Source organism: Mercenaria mercenaria, chromosome 2 (assembly GCF_021730395.1).
Source record: "Mercenaria mercenaria strain notata chromosome 2, MADL_Memer_1, whole genome shotgun sequence".
NCBI lineage: Eukaryota > Metazoa > Mollusca > Bivalvia > Venerida > Veneridae > Mercenaria > Mercenaria mercenaria.
This window is the reverse complement of record NC_069362.1, coordinates 83,605,037-83,620,815: the sequence shown is the minus strand read 5'-3', so window position 1 is coordinate 83,620,815 and position 15,779 is coordinate 83,605,037. Positions and strand designations below refer to the sequence as shown.

Here is a 15,779-nt window from a genome sequence, read left to right as displayed (position 1 = left end):
GTTGTATTGAAATCCTTTTAAAGGGTTAAGGAGATACAGAGCAGACACAAAATGGAAGGCTCAAACCTTTGACCTTGAGTTGTGACCTTGACCTTGAATCAACATGGCTGACTCATTAGTTCTACACATCGTCCTGATGATTATTTGACCGAAGTTTCATGAAAACTTTCCAAGGGGTAAGGAGATACAAAGCAGACACAAAATGGAAGGCTCAGACTTTGACCTTTAGTTCTGACCTTGACCTTGAGTCAGCATGGCTTACTCATAAGTTCTGCACATCGTCTTGATGTGGTGATCATTTGATTGAGGTTTCATGAAAATCCTTCAAGGGGTTTAGGAGATACAGAGCTGAATCAAAATGAAAGGCTCAAACATTTGACCTTGATTTGTGAACTTGACCTTGAGCAAATATGACTGACTGATGAGTTCTGCACATGATCTTATTAAGGTGATGATTTGACCCAAGTTTCAAGAAAATCCTTCAAGGGGTTTAGGTTACATGGAGTGGACACAATTGTTATGAACAGATGGACTGAGACCATTCCTATGACCCCCCACCAGTCGTGGCGGGGAATTAAAAAGAGGCTTTTGAACATTTTTTCCTGATGAACAGCTTGAAAGATATTTGCTTAACTTGGTCTGTAACATTCATGAACGGACCTTTCTCAAATGTATTTGTTTGTTTTTTCTTGACTGCAGAACTGAAAATAGAAAATCTTTGGACAAATTCTTCTTATAAACCCTCTGAAGGATATTCACAAACTTGATGTGGAGCCACCTTGGTTTGACCTCTCAAGTTTGTAAAAAAAATTATGCATTAAGGGCTGTCGCAGCAAAAAAAAAAAAACATAAAAAAAATAGAGAAGTTTTTAATTTTTAATGAACTGCTTAATGAATGTTCACCAGACTTGGTCCGAAGCAAGATCAAAACATCAATATCCTTCCAAGGTGAGAGACTAAGGCCTCTTATTAAATTATCTTTACTTTGATCAAGCTGAGATAAAAGTACTGCTATTAAGTTTCTTAAAATGGTTCCAAGAGAGGATATTGTTTTGATGATTGTCGGGTCAGTAGATGACCCCTACTGTTTTAGGGTGGTAGCAAGTCAAAGGTCAGGGTCATGTTGACATCTTGGCTAGAAAAGAATTCTGATCAATAAATAGAGAATGCTTTCGGCAAAGACTCGAATTTGTTAGGATGATTGCCTCTGATCAGTAAATGACCCCTTTTGATTTGAGGTAAGATCAAAGGTCAAGGTTTCTGTGACATTGAGACAAAATGTGGTTTCTTATTATTTGCTTGTTCTTGCCTACTACGCAGAGAAAGACAAGGTTATCCAGGTTGCAGATCACTTCCTACGAAAGAGATATTAAGCAACATGTGTGTGTATATATGTCATAATTTCATGTCTTATTACATCATAGTGTATGACCGATCAATTTTTAGCTCACCAGAGGGTGAGCTATTGTTACTGGTCATTGTCTGGCATCCGTCGTGCATCAACATTTGCCTTGTGAACACATTAGAGGCCACATTTGTAACCCAATCTTTATCAGTCTTGGTCACAATGTTAGTATTGATGATCTCGGGTCAAGTTTGAAACTGGTCATGTGGAATCAAAAACTAGGTCAGTAGGTCAGTTTGAAACTTGGTCAGAATGTTTGCCTTGATGATTTTTAGGTCAAGTTTGAAAATGGGTCATGTGGGGTCAAAACTAGGTCAGTAGGCCAGATGAAAGGAAAAGCTTGTGAACACTCAAGAGGTCACAGTTGTGACCCAGTCTTTATGAAACTTGGTCAGAATGTTAGTCTTGATGATTTCTAGGTCAAGTTTGAAACTGAGTCATGTTGAGTCAAAAACTAAGTCACTAGGCCAGATCAAAGGAAAATCTTGTCAACACTCTAGAGACCATAATTTAAGTTTGAAACTTATGAGAGTTGATCAGAACGTTTGTCTTGATAATCTATATGTCAGGTTCGAATCTTGGTCATGTAGGGTCAAAAACTAGATCACACTGTCAAATCAAAGGAAAAGCTTGTGAACACTCTAGAGGCCACGCTTGTGACCAAATCTTTATGAAACTTGGTCAGAATGTTTGTCTTGACGATCTCTAGGTCAAGATCAAAACTGGATCATTTGGGATAAAAAGCAAGGTCACCTGGTCAAATCAAAGGAAAAGCTTGTGAACACTAGTGGCCACAGTTGTGACTCAGTCTTTATGAAACTTGGTCAGAATGTTAGTCTTGATGATTATTAGGTCAAGTTTGAAAATGGATCATGTGGGGTCAAAAACTAAGTCAGTAGGCCAGATGAAAGGAAAAACTTGTGAACACTCAAGAGGTCACAGTTGTGACCCAATCTTTATGAAACTTGGTCAGAATGTTAGTCTTGATGATTTCTACTCTTGATGATTTCTAGGTCAGGTTTGAAACTGGGTCGTGTTGGGTCAAAAACTAGGTCACTAGGCCAGATCAAAGGAAAATCTTGTCAACACTTTAGATTAAGAGACCACAATTAAAGTTTGAAACTCATGAGAGTTGATCAGAATGTTTGTCTTGATAACCTATAGGTCAGGTTCGAATCTGGGTCATGTGGGGTCAGAAACTAGATCACACTGTCAAATCAAAGGAAAAGCTTGTGAACACTCTAGAGGCCACGTTTGTGACCAAATCTTTATGAAACTTGGTCAGAATGTTAGTCTTGATGATCTCTAGGTCAAGTTCAAAACTGGATCATGTGGGATCAAAAACTAGGTCAATAGGTCAGATCAAAGGAAAAGCTTGTGAACACTAGAGACCACAGTTGTGACCCAATATTTATGAACCTTGGTTAGAATATTTGTCTTGATGATTTCTATGTCAAGTTCAAATCTGGGTCATGAGGGGTCAAAAACTAGATCACCTGGTCAAATTAAAGGAAAAGCTTGTGAACGCTAGAGGCCACAGTTGTGACTCGATCTTTATGAAACTTGGTCAGAATGTTAATCTTGATGATTTTCAAGTCAAGTTCGAAACTGGGTCATGTGAGGTCAAAAACTAGATCAGTAGGCTAGATCAAAGGAAAAGCTTGTGAACACTGAAGAGACCACAGTTGTGACCCAATATTTATGAACCTTGGTCAGCATGTTTCTTTGTCTTGATGATTTCTAGGTCAGGTTCAAATCTGGGTCATGAGGGGTCAAAAACTAGATCACCTGGTCAAATCAAAGGAAAAGCTTGTGAACACTAGAGGCCACAGTTGTGACTCAGTCTTTATGAAACTTGGTCAGAATATTTGTCTTGATGATTTTCAAGTCAAGTTCGAAACTGGGTCATGTGGGGTCAAAAACTAGGTCAGTAGGCTAGATCAAAGGAAAAGCTTGTGAACACTGAAGAGGCCACAGTTGTGAGCCAATCTTAATGGAACTTGGTCAGTATGTTAGTCTTGATGATTTCTATGTCAAGTTTGAAACTGGGTCATGTGGGGTCAAAAACTAGGTCACAAGGCCAGATCAAAGGAAAATCTTGTCAACACTCTAGAGACCACAATTTAAGTTTGAAACTCATGCGAGAGTTGATCAGAATGTTTGTCTTGATAATCTATGGGTCAAGTTCGAATCTGGGTCATATGGGGTCAAAAACTAGATCAACCAGTCAAATCAAAGGAAAAGCTTGTGAACACTATAGAGGCCACAGTTGTGACTCGATCATTATGAAACTTGGTCAGAATGTTTGTCTTGATGATCTCTAGGTCAGGTTTGAAACTGGTCATGTGGGGTCAAAAATTAGGTCAGTATGCAGATCAAAGGAAAAGCTTATGAACACTCTAGAGGCCACAGTTGTGACCCAATATTTATGAAATATTGTCAGAAAGTTTGGCCTGATGATTTCTATGTCAGTTTAGAAACTGGGTCATGTGGGGTCATAAACTAGGTCAGTAGGACAGGTCAAAGGAAAAGCTTTTGAACACTATAGGCCACAGTTGTGACCCAGTCTTTAAGAAACTTGGTCAGAATGTTAGTCTTGGTGATATCTAGGTCAAGTTTGAATCTTGGTCATGTGCTGTCAAAAACTAGGTCCGATGGTCAAATAAAAGGAAGAATTTGTGAACACTCTAAAGGCAACAGTTGTGACCAAATCTTTATGAAACTTGGTCATAATGTTTGTCTTGATGATGTCTAGGTCAAGTTTGAAACTGGGTCATGTGGGGTCAAAAACTAGGTCAGTAGGCCAGATCAAAGGGAAAGCTTGTGAACACTCTATAGGCAACAGTTGTGACTCAATCTTTATGAAACTTAATTAGAATCAGGCTTGGGGTTATCAAATACAGTAATTGTAATCACCTGTAATTGATTACTCAAATACAAGTATTCAAATGTATTTGATTACACACCTCAGTCTGATTACATGTAATGTAATAGCTCTAGGTCAAATCGAAACTGGGTCATGTAGGGTCAAATACTAGGTCAGTAGGCTAGATCAAATCTGGTGAGCAATATAGAGCCACCATGACCCTCTTGTTATTTTACAGTACCTTTGTAAATGTTGCAATAATATTAATGGTAGGCAAGTAAAAGGATCTAACATGTCTGCCTGAGTAAGGCAGGTGTTTTCCCAACCCCCAGGACAATGTGGATAAAAAAGTCACTAGAGCTGAGATTTCTATTCCTTAAACCTGCAGGCATGTAAGATCCTTATAAGCCTACCACAATGAAACTTCATAGCATGATTGTCTATGATCAGTAATTGTTTTTAGCGGCTTTAGGTCAAAAGCTCAAGGTTGCAGTATACTTGAGATTAAATATTGTACACCCAGTTACCTCTGACTTTTTTTATAACCATATTATGAGACAGATGCATTTTATAATCAGCTATTGTTTGATCTATTCTTCCTGCCTCGGATGAAAATAACATGAAATCAAATAATTATTTCCACTTGTTTGTTGAAATCCTTATAAATTGTTTTTCTTACAGACTGAAGAAAAATTAGATGTGTTGACTATATACCTACGGACTAAGCACAAATACTGTATTTGGTGTGGTACTAAATATAATGGTAAGTATTGCGTGGAGTTTCTTTTCAGTGGAATATCTCAGAATAGCTTGCATTCAAATGCAAAACCAAGCTTACCATGCATTAATATATTGGAACATTGGGAGTATAACAGGTTGGTCTGTAGCCTAGGAGATGGTCCCTTGAACTGCATGCAGTAGATTTCTAGTAAATTTCAGAACAGGCAGCTCTGAGCAACCACCAAAGATATTCAAATCTAAGTTACCAGCTGACTTTATAATTGAGAATGTGATAGTTGAAAGAGCTGATATTTTTCGTGAAGCAGTTAGTAAAAACACTGATTGTTGTATTATAAACGATACATAAAATAATCACTTCAGAATTATGTCTCTTCCCCCCCATACCCCCCCCCCCCCCCAAATGCCCATATTGTTTTTGCCCTGTCCGTCCATTCTTCCATCCGTATGTCACACTTCATTTCTGACCAGTATCTGGAGAATCATTTGACCTAGCACCTTCAAACTTTATAGGATGGTAGGGCTTATGGAGCAGACGACCCCTATTGTTTTTGGGGTCACTCCATCAAAGGTCAAGGTCACAGGGGCCTGAACGTGGAAAACCATTTCCGATCAATAACTTGAGAACCAATTGACCCAGAATGTTGAAACATCATAGGATGATTGGACATGTAGAGTAGATAACCTACCGTTATATATTGCGCCAAGTGTAGGCTGCATTTCATTTCGCTGACATTTATTTGATTATGTCTCGAGAATTACTACACATATATATGTGGAAGTTGTCTTGTGTTTGTATTGGTTGATTGTGGGAAGATTGATGTAAATAGTTCTGTGAAATGTTGTGAAATACTAGCATTTTGTTGGTATTTTTTCAATTTATTTGTGCATTTTTAGCTCACCTGTCACATAGTGACAAGGTGAGCTTTTGTGATCACCCTTCGTCCGTCGTCAGTCCGTGTGTCTGTCCGTGCGTCTGTCTGTCTGTCAACAATTTCTTGTCTGCATGATAGTGGTTTCATTTATGATTTTATTTTAACCAAACTTGCACACAACTTGTATCACCATAAGATCTCGGTTCCTTTCTTGAACTGGCCAGATCCCATTATGGGTTTCAGAGTTATGGCCCCTGAAAGGGCCAAAATTAGCTATTTTGACCTTGTCTGCACAATAGCAGCTTTATTTATGATTTGATTTTTACCAAACTGGCACACAACTTGTATCACCATAAGATCTTGGTTCCTTTCTTAAACTGGCCAGATTCCATTATGGGTTCCAGAGTTATGGCCCCTGAAAGGGCCAGAATTAGCTATTTTGATCTTGTCTGCACAATAGCAGCTTCATTTATGATTTTATTTTTACCAAACTGGCACACAACTTGTATCACCATAAGATCTTGGTTCCTTTCTTAAACTGGCCAGATTCCATTATGGGTTCCAGAGTTATGGCCCCTGAAAGGGCCAGAATTAGCTATTTTGACCTTGTCTGCACAATAGCAGCTTCATTTATGATTTTATTTTAACCAAACTTGCACACAACTTGTATCACCATAAGATCTTGGTTCCTTTCTTGAACTGGCGAGATTGCTTTATGGGTTCTAGAGTTATGGCCCCTGAAAGGGCCAGAATTAGCTATTTTGACCTTGTCTGCACAATAGCAGCTTCATTTATGATTTGGTTTTAACCAAACTTGCACACAACTTGTATCACCACAAGGTCTTGGTTCCTTTCTTGAACTGGCCAGATTCCATCATGGGTTCCAGAGTTATGGCCCCTTAAAGGTCCAAAATTGGCTATTTTGGCTTTTGCAGCCATATAGGGACTTCATTTATGGTTTTATTTGATACAAACTTCCAAAATATCTTCAACAACAATAAATCTTAGATTCCATGACAAATCAGATCCAACCGTAGGTTCCAGAGTTATTTTATATCTGATTACCTCCCCTGATTGTAATCAAAATGGATTTATATCAGTAAGTACTTATAGGACTTATTTGAAATTTCATTATTGTCATTAGTTGGACTGAGACAATCAGGGTAGATAACTATGGACTGATTTTATGTCAAATTACCTCCCTTTATTTCAAATTAAAATGGGTATATCTCTGTAACTAATGAAGATACTGATCTGAAATTTCATTTATGTCAACAGATTTATTTGGCAGAGCCTTCTTTTGTTCACTTACAATATTTTTTTTTAATTACTTCCCTTTTACGTTACTATAAATAGCTTATTTTTAGTAACTTTTTTATCGTTGGCCGTAGGGAAAAACCGAGACCACTTTTCTGTGGTACAACATGGATGGTACCTCCAATTTTTAGGTGCATTTTGACATATCTGTACCTTGTAAGAATTGTTTTTTCTTTTTGGTTAAATTTCTTCCCTTTGTTGTTCCTGTCCTTTGGACTTAAATATTTTTACTGTGGACCTTCTTGTCCTCAAGTACAATGATAACAGGTGAGCGATATAGGGTCATCATGGCCCTCTTGTTCTTATTTTCGTCAGAAAAGAACAAGCATAATCCCTAGTCTATTTCCACACATCACACAAATATAAAACTTGATCATTTCATTTAAAAGTGTCATATTTTCTGTCATTTGATCTAGTTTTTTCTACAACTTCAAATAGTTGTTGTATATATTTTTATCAGACTTGAACGACATCTATCATGAATTCTTAGGGGATGCGGCTCCTTGTCACAGAAGTTGCTGTTTTAAGTAATATACCGGAAATAATTGTGTACTATTAAGCAAATGACATGATAAAACATAGATCACCTCGTTTCTTTGAGGATGTCATAGAGGGAATCATGAAAGTTATTGAAGCAAGTTGGCTTTGATGTAACTTCGGTCATTATAATTCCATAATAAGAACGCACTCGAATTAATATATCATGCGGCGGGGCTGTTTTGTATATCAAACTTCAAGAAGATACACATTTCCCTGTTAAAACATATAATTTTATTTATAAAAAAATCTAAATTCGTAAGATCTTGATCAAATCAAGGACTTCAGTTTCATATGGAAGGAAAATACCTAATATATATATCTCTAATTTTTAGCTTGACTTTTTGAAGAAAATGTAGAGCTATTGCACTCGCCCCGGCGTCGGTGTCGGCGTCGCCGTTGGTTAAAGTTTTTGATAAAGTCAAATATCTCTGTTACTATCAAAGTTATTGACTTGAAACTTAAAATAGGTATTTACTATCAAAGTCTACACCAGGAGAAACAATCCCCGTAACTCTGATTTGAATTTTGACAGAATTATGCCCCTTTTTAATTTAGAATTTTTTGTTTAAGGTTTTTGATAAAGTCAAATATCTCTGTTACTGTCAAAGCTATTGACTTGAAACTTAAAATACTTATTTACCATCAACATCTACACCAGAAGAAACAATCCCCATAACTCTGATTGAATTTTGACAGAATTATGCCCCTTTTTAACTTAGAATTTTTTGTTAAAACTTTTGATAAAGTCAAATATCTCTGTTACTATCAAAGCTTTTGACTTGAAACTTAAAATACTTACTAACCATCAAAGTCTACACCAGGAGAAACAATCCCCATAACTCTGATTTGAATTTTGACAGAATTATGCCCCTTTTTAACTTAGAATTTTTTGTTAAAATTTTTGATAAAGTCAGATATCTCTGTTACTATTAAAGTTTTTGACTTGAAACTCAAAATAGTTATTTACTATCAAAGTCTACACCAGGAGACAATTCCCATAACTCTGATTTTAATTTTGACAGAATTATACCCCTTTTCAACTTAGAATTTTAAAAAATTTTTTTTGATAAAGTCAAATATCTCTGTTACTATTAAAGCTTTAGATTTGAAACTCAAAATAGTTATTTTCTATCAAAGTCTACACCAGGAGACAAAATTCCCATATCTCTGATTTTAATTTTGACACAATTATGTCCCTTTTTAACTTGGAATTTTTTTTTACTGGCAAAGCTCTAATTCAGATTCAAGCACTGAGAAAATTCGAGCGCTGTCTTACAGACAGCTCTTGTTATCTTTTATGTTTACATGTTGGATCATTTTCATATTGAAAATGCATCGTGCGCAGAAGTCATTAACCTTTAATTAATAGAATAATTATGATAAACTTGAATTCCGCAAAAAAATAGAACATTGTCTAACAACAGATAAAGAATGTAAGTGTAGAACACCCCTCCCCGCTACCTGCCCTCTCTATTTAATCAGACCGCTGCATTCGCCATCCCAGCCACTTTCATATTGTCAAATATTTTTTTTTTAATTTTAAAGAATCAGTTGAAACCCCCAAAAAAACAATTTTAAGATAATAATTACCTTTTCGAACACGGAATTAATTGAACCCCATTTTGGTATAATTGGACTTTGTCCATGTTTGTTAAATTTAGCATTGGGGACGTTATATATGTGCATGTGTGGTTGAGGGAAGGGTACATCAGTTGGAATGAATATGTAATCCAGTTGAAAAAAAAAATTGAAATCCATACTTCATATGTTAGGAAATCAAACACAAGCCTTTTCAATTCATGGAAAATATCTTCTTCTTTTTTTTAAAAATTCTTAACCTAAATTTGTCGGGATGAAAGATTTAAATTGCTGAAAAATTGTTCAGTATGAATCCAAAATCATCAATTATAATGCACATTAGTTAAAGTATCTCATTTTGAGCAAGGCAGTTATGGGTTTGCAAAGATCTACATAATATTTTCCTTTGTCTTTTGGTGGTAATTTACTATCAAACAGACTCATTATTGATCGAATAGATTGAAATGCTATATAACTTTAACGCAGTTTATATTGTGCGGTCATGTCTTTTTGCCCTATGTAGAGTGCGCATGCCCGAAAATTTACTCCCGTTGCTAAGGGAATAGCTGTCTGTAAAAAGGTCTATAGAAAGTCATATTGAGTCTATTGTTTCTGATTACCTCCCTTTATAAATCTTACCAGTATAAGTTCATGTATCTTATTAAAAGTTTGTTTTACTACCATCTGAACAATGTGGAAGATATTAATGTCTACCTGGATTCCTTTGCAGTAATACTTTGAAAAGGTTCATAACATACGATCTGACATATAAATGCAGGGTGTATAATTGAAGTTAAACTGCACGCAGAAGTTGCTTTCCTTCAACTTCAGAAATCTCTGCCTATAGGAAAGGTAGATCAATACGTATTCTGATTTCTTTATTTCTAAAGAATCAACTTCAAATACTTATGCAGCATTACAGCTAATTTAACACATTTAGATGCACAGCAATCGAAAATTGCTTTTATAAAACATTCACCAAAAACACACTTTGTACAGTAAGATGCGCATAATGCCACTTCAAACTTCGAGACAGGTCTACAGAGTGTTTGTTGTAACCGTAGGATATGATACCCTTCAGAGACCAAAAATACTATGATAGGATATTGTACTTGATTGTACAGTTCGTTGTTCTTGTTATGCAGTTTCAGTAACTTTAAAATTATGCAAATTTCCATTGCAGATAAAGAAGATCTTATGAAGCATTGTCCTGGAAATTCAGCTGAACTTCATGAAGATTTGTGATACTGTTCAATTTTGTTAATTAAAAAATGATTACTGTTCCAGTTTATTTATTTAATTTATAAATTAGTATGTATTAGTTCATGAATTACCATTCCTGTTTGCAGACCTGTCTTTTAGATTTATATTGTCTTGTTTATTGTTAGCTAAAACATCACAAAGATCGGATAAGTTTATAAACAATTAAAAAAAGAAAAAGTTAACTAATTCTACTGTGAAACAAGAGATCACAGAGTGATCTTGGCGCCCACCATTGAGCCATTTTTGAATGTTCCAAATTTAAAGACTAGCTCAAGGTCAAAATCCAGGTCAAAGTTCATTTCGGTACACAAAACTGTGCATATGGCCCATGCATGTGGTCCAGATTTAGAAGTTGTAGCTTGAGAAATGTGAAAGTAGGTCACAAGATCAATTTCAAGGTCAAAGCTCATTTCAGTAAACAAAACTGCATGTGCTTCAAATTTGAAGGCTATAGCTTGAGAAGTGTGAAAGTAGGTACTAGATAAAAATAAAGGTCAAATTTCAATTTAGAACACAAAACTATGCATGTGGTCCAATTTTGAAGACTGTAGCCTGAGAAATGTAAAAGTAGGTAATTAGGGCAATCTCAAGGTCAAAGTTCATTTCAGTACACACAACTGTGCATGTGGTCCAAATTTGAAGGATGTAGCTTGAGAAATGTGAAAGTAGGTCACTAGGTCAAAATCAAGGTCAAATTTCATTTCGGAACAAAACTATACATGAGGTCAAAATTTGAAGCCTGTACGTTCAAAAATGTGAAAGTAGGTCACTAGGTCAGTGTCAAGGTCAAAGTTTATTTCGGTGCACAAACCTATGCATGTGGTCCAAATTTTAAGGCTGTAGCTACAGAAATGTGAAAGTAGGTCACTAGGTCAAAATCAAGGTCAACTCGTGTCAAGGTTCATCTAGCCACTCAAAACTATACATGCGATCCAAATTTGAATTTGAATGGACAAGAAGATTATAATAGTTTTTCCCTATACAAGTCTTATATAAACCATGTGACCCCCAGGGTGGGGCCATATTTGACCCTAGGAGGATAATTTGAACAATCTTAGTAGAGAACCACTAGATGATGCTACATTACAAATATCAAAGCCCTAGGCTTTGTGGTTTTGGACAAAAAGATTTTCAAAAATTTTCCCTATATGTCTATGTAAACCACGTGACCCCCAGAGCGGGGCCATATTTTACCCTAGGGGAATAATTTGAACAACCTTAGTAGAGAACCACTAGATGTCACATACAAAATATCAAAGCCCTAGGCTCTGTGGTTTTGGACAAAAAGATTTTCAAATTTGTCCCTATATAAGTCCGTATAAACCACGTGACCCCCAGGGCAGGGCCATATTTGACCCTAGAGAGATAATTTGAAAAATCTTGGTAGAGGACCACTAGATGATGCTACATACCAAATATCAAAGCCCTAGGCCCTGTGGTTTTGGACAAGAAGATTTTCAAAGTTTTTCCCTATATAAATCTATGTAAATTATAAAAATAAACAAAGGGCCATAACTCACTCAAAAATTGTTGAACCAGTCTGATTTTCAGGGGGACACAACTAGGGTACCAATACATCTTTCTGACAAAGTTTGGTCAAAATCACCCCAGTAGTTTTTGAGGAGATGCGGTAACGAGAAATTGTTAACGGACGGAAGGACGACGGACCTTGGACGCAGAGTGATTTGAATAGCCCACCATCTGATGATAAAAGTAGTTTGTTATCATCAGAGCTTGCAGGAATGATATTCATGCATTAGTTCATGCTACCAAAAGTTTTTACAGTTGATATTTTTAGCTCGACTATTCGAAGAATAAGTAGAGCTATCCTACTCACCACGGCGTCGGCGTCGGCGTCACACCCTGGTTAAGTTTTTCGTACCAGTCCACATTTTGACAAAGTCTTTTGAGATAAAGCTTTGAAACTTTCAACACTTGTTTACCATCACCATGTCCAGTTATAGGCAAGAGTACATAACTCTGTCAAGCATTTTGACTGAATTATGGCCCCTTTTGACTTAGAAATCTTGGTTAAGTTTTTCGTATCAGTTCATTTTTTGACAAAGTCTTTTGAGATAAAGCTTTGAAACTTTCAACACTTGTTTACCATCACCATGTCCAGTTATAGGCAAGAGTACAGAACTCTGTCAAGCATTTTGACTGAATTATGGCCCCTTTTGACTTAGAAATGTTGGTTAAGTTTTTCGTACCAGTTCATATTTTGACAAAGTCTTTTGAGATAAAGCTTTGAAACTTTCAACACTTGTTGACCATCACCATGTCCAGTTGTAGGCAAGAGTACATAACTCCATCAAGCATTTTGGTTGAAATATGGCCCCTTTTTGACTTAGAAATCTTGGTTAAGTTTTTCGTACCAGTCCACATTTTGACAAAGTCTTTTGAGATAAAGCTTTGAAACTTTCAACACTTGTTTACCATCACAATATCCAGTTGTAGGCAAGAGTACATAACTCCATCAAGCATTTTGACTGAATTATGGCCCCTTTTGACTTAGAAATCTTGGTTAAGTTTTTCGTACCAGTTTATGTTTTGTGTAAAGTGTTTGACATATGGCTTTGAAACTTTTATATCTATTTCAGTATAATAGTCTCTATCAATAGGCAAGAGTAGGTAACTCTCTCGTCTTTTTTGGCTGAATTATGGCCCTTTTTGAACTTGGAAACTGGTTCTGTTTTGTATATGTCCATGTTTTGTCAAGACTATTTGACATATGTCTTTTAAACTTTAAACACTTGTTTATCATTATGATTTCCATCTCTAGGCAAGAGTACATAACTCTGACAACTATTTTGACTGAATTATGGCCCTTTTTGGACTTTCAAATTTGTTCAGTTTTTTTTACAAGTCAGCATTTTGTCAAAACTATTTGAACTGTGGCTTTGAAACTTTTAACACTAGTTTATCAACATGATTTCCATCTGTAGGCAAGAGTACATAACTCTGTCAACTACTTTGACTGAATTATGGCCCTTTTTGGACTTGGAAATTAGTTAAATTTTTCATATAAATCCATGTTTTGCCTAACATATAACTTAACATATTTGCCATCATGGTCACACATTGCCATTTAGTGCAAGACTAATCGAAATCCACAAATAAAGGAACATTTTTTGTTTAATCCATTTTTTTGTTTAGTCTGAAAATCTGTGGAAATATTTTGACCCCATTCTTCAATCAATTCTTCGAATAGTCGAGCGCGCTGTCATCTGACAGCTCTTGTTAGTATCAGTTGGGGCTGTCCTCATTAATTGTCATATCATTGTGTTGGTTATTCGGTCATGTCAGTGATGTAATGAAACAGCATTTTGGAATAATAATGAAATAAAAAATGAACAAGAAGTGAAACAAACAGGAGAGATAGATAACATTCTAAAGAAAGTTGATAAAACATAAACCAGATTTATAATTATTTAAACTTTGTACTGAACATCTTAAGATTCCAAAATGTATTTTAAGTATGTTTAAGAGTCTCGAAATTAACTTAGATGTATCTTTATGTACGTCATACATTGTTCTTAAATTAAAGCCTTTCCCATAATTATATTGATGTATTGTCAGTATTTGCCTTACTCCGTTTACAGCCCTAGTTGCAATTTTTACAGTTTTGAAAAGTTGTTGAATATGTTAATGTAAAGATATACATTGTGGTATTAGTGATATGTATTTTAGTTAAACTGTTACAAGTTCCAGAAAGTTGTGATGCCGAGGTCATTCACCCGAAAATATACTTAAGCTTCTTTTTAAATGCATAAAATACACAACTTTTTATCCCTCGCCGATGAAATCGGGAGGTGGGTATTGAAATGGAGTTGTCCGTCCATCATGTCCGTGTGTCCGTCCGCAGCTATATCTCAGTAACAAGCAGGTAGAATTTCATGAAACTTGAAATAAACATGAACCAACATACTGCGATGATGCCAGTCAAGATTTTATTTTGATTGGTCAATTTTCCTTAGAGTTATTGCCCTTGATTTAATGAAAAATGCCCAAAAATGTCCGTCCGCAGCCATTTCTCAGTAACTATCATGTAGAATTTCATGAAACTTGAAATAAACATGAACCAACATACTGCGATGACGCTCGTCAAGATTTTTTTTGACTGGTCAATTTCCCTTAGAGTTATTGCCCTTGATTTAATGAAAAATCCATGTCTGCAACAATTTCTCAGTAACAAGCTGGTAGAATTTCATGAAACTTGAAATAAATTTGAACCAACATACTTCGATGATGCCTGTCATTTTTAGCTCACCTGAGCACAAAGTGCTCAAAGGTGAGCTTTAGTGATCGCACTGTGTCCGTCGTCCGTCTGTCCGTCGTCAGCAATTTGACTGTTAACACTCTAGAGGTCACAATTTTGGCCCAGTCTTAATGAAACTTGGTCAGAATGTTACCCTCAATAAAATCTTGGACGAGTTCGATATTGGGTCATCTGGGGTCAAAAACTAGGTCACCAGGTCAAATTAAAGGAAAGCTTGTTAACACTCTAGAGGTCACAATTTTGGCCCAATCTTAATGAAACTTGGTCAGAATGTTATCCTCAATAAAGTCTTGGACGAGTTCGATATTGGGTCATCTGGGGTCATAAACTAGGTCACCAGGTCAAATAAAAGGAAAAGCTTGTTAACACTCTTAGAGGCCAGATTTATGACTGTATCTGCATGAAACTTGGTCAGAATGTTAATCTTGATGATCTATAGGTCAAGTTCAAATCTGGGTCAGATGGGTTCAAAAACTAGGTCACTAGGTCAGATCAAAGGAAAAGCTTGTTAACACAAGAGGCCACATTTATGACCATATCTTAATGAAACTTGGGTCTGTATGTTAATCTTGATTATCTATAGGTCAAGTTCAAATCTGTTTCAGGTGGGGTCAAAAACTAGGTCACTAGGTCAAATCAAAGGAAAAGCTTGATAACACTCTAGAGGTCACAATTTGGGCCCAATCTTCATGAAACTTGGTCAGAATGCTGCCCTCAGTAAAATCTTGGATGAATTTGATATTGGGTCAACTGGGGTCAAATCAAAGGAAAAGCTTGTTAACACTGTTGAGGCCAGATTTCTGACTGTATCTTCATGAAACTTGGTCAGAATGTTAATCTTGATGATCTATAGGTCAAGTTCAGTTCTGGGTCAGGTGGGGTCAATTGTAAAGATACAATATTTTCTGTCAACACCAT

The 15,779-nt window shown here is 36.1% G+C and overlaps 1 protein-coding gene across 1 annotated transcript in view; it reads left to right on the top strand.

The window, feature by feature from the left end:
- The window catches only part of LOC123564424 (G patch domain-containing protein 11-like), a 52,386-nt gene extending 39,739 nt beyond the window's left edge, over nt 1-12,647 (top strand). The window contains exons 5-6 of the mRNA XM_053526956.1: nt 4,953-5,034; nt 10,503-12,647. Of these exons, the coding sequence (XP_053382931.1) occupies nt 4,953-5,034; nt 10,503-10,564 (144 nt within the window). The 3' untranslated portion in view covers nt 10,565-12,647. The remainder of the gene's footprint in view (nt 1-4,952; nt 5,035-10,502) is intronic.
- Nucleotides 12,648-15,779: the final 3,132 nt, after the last annotated feature.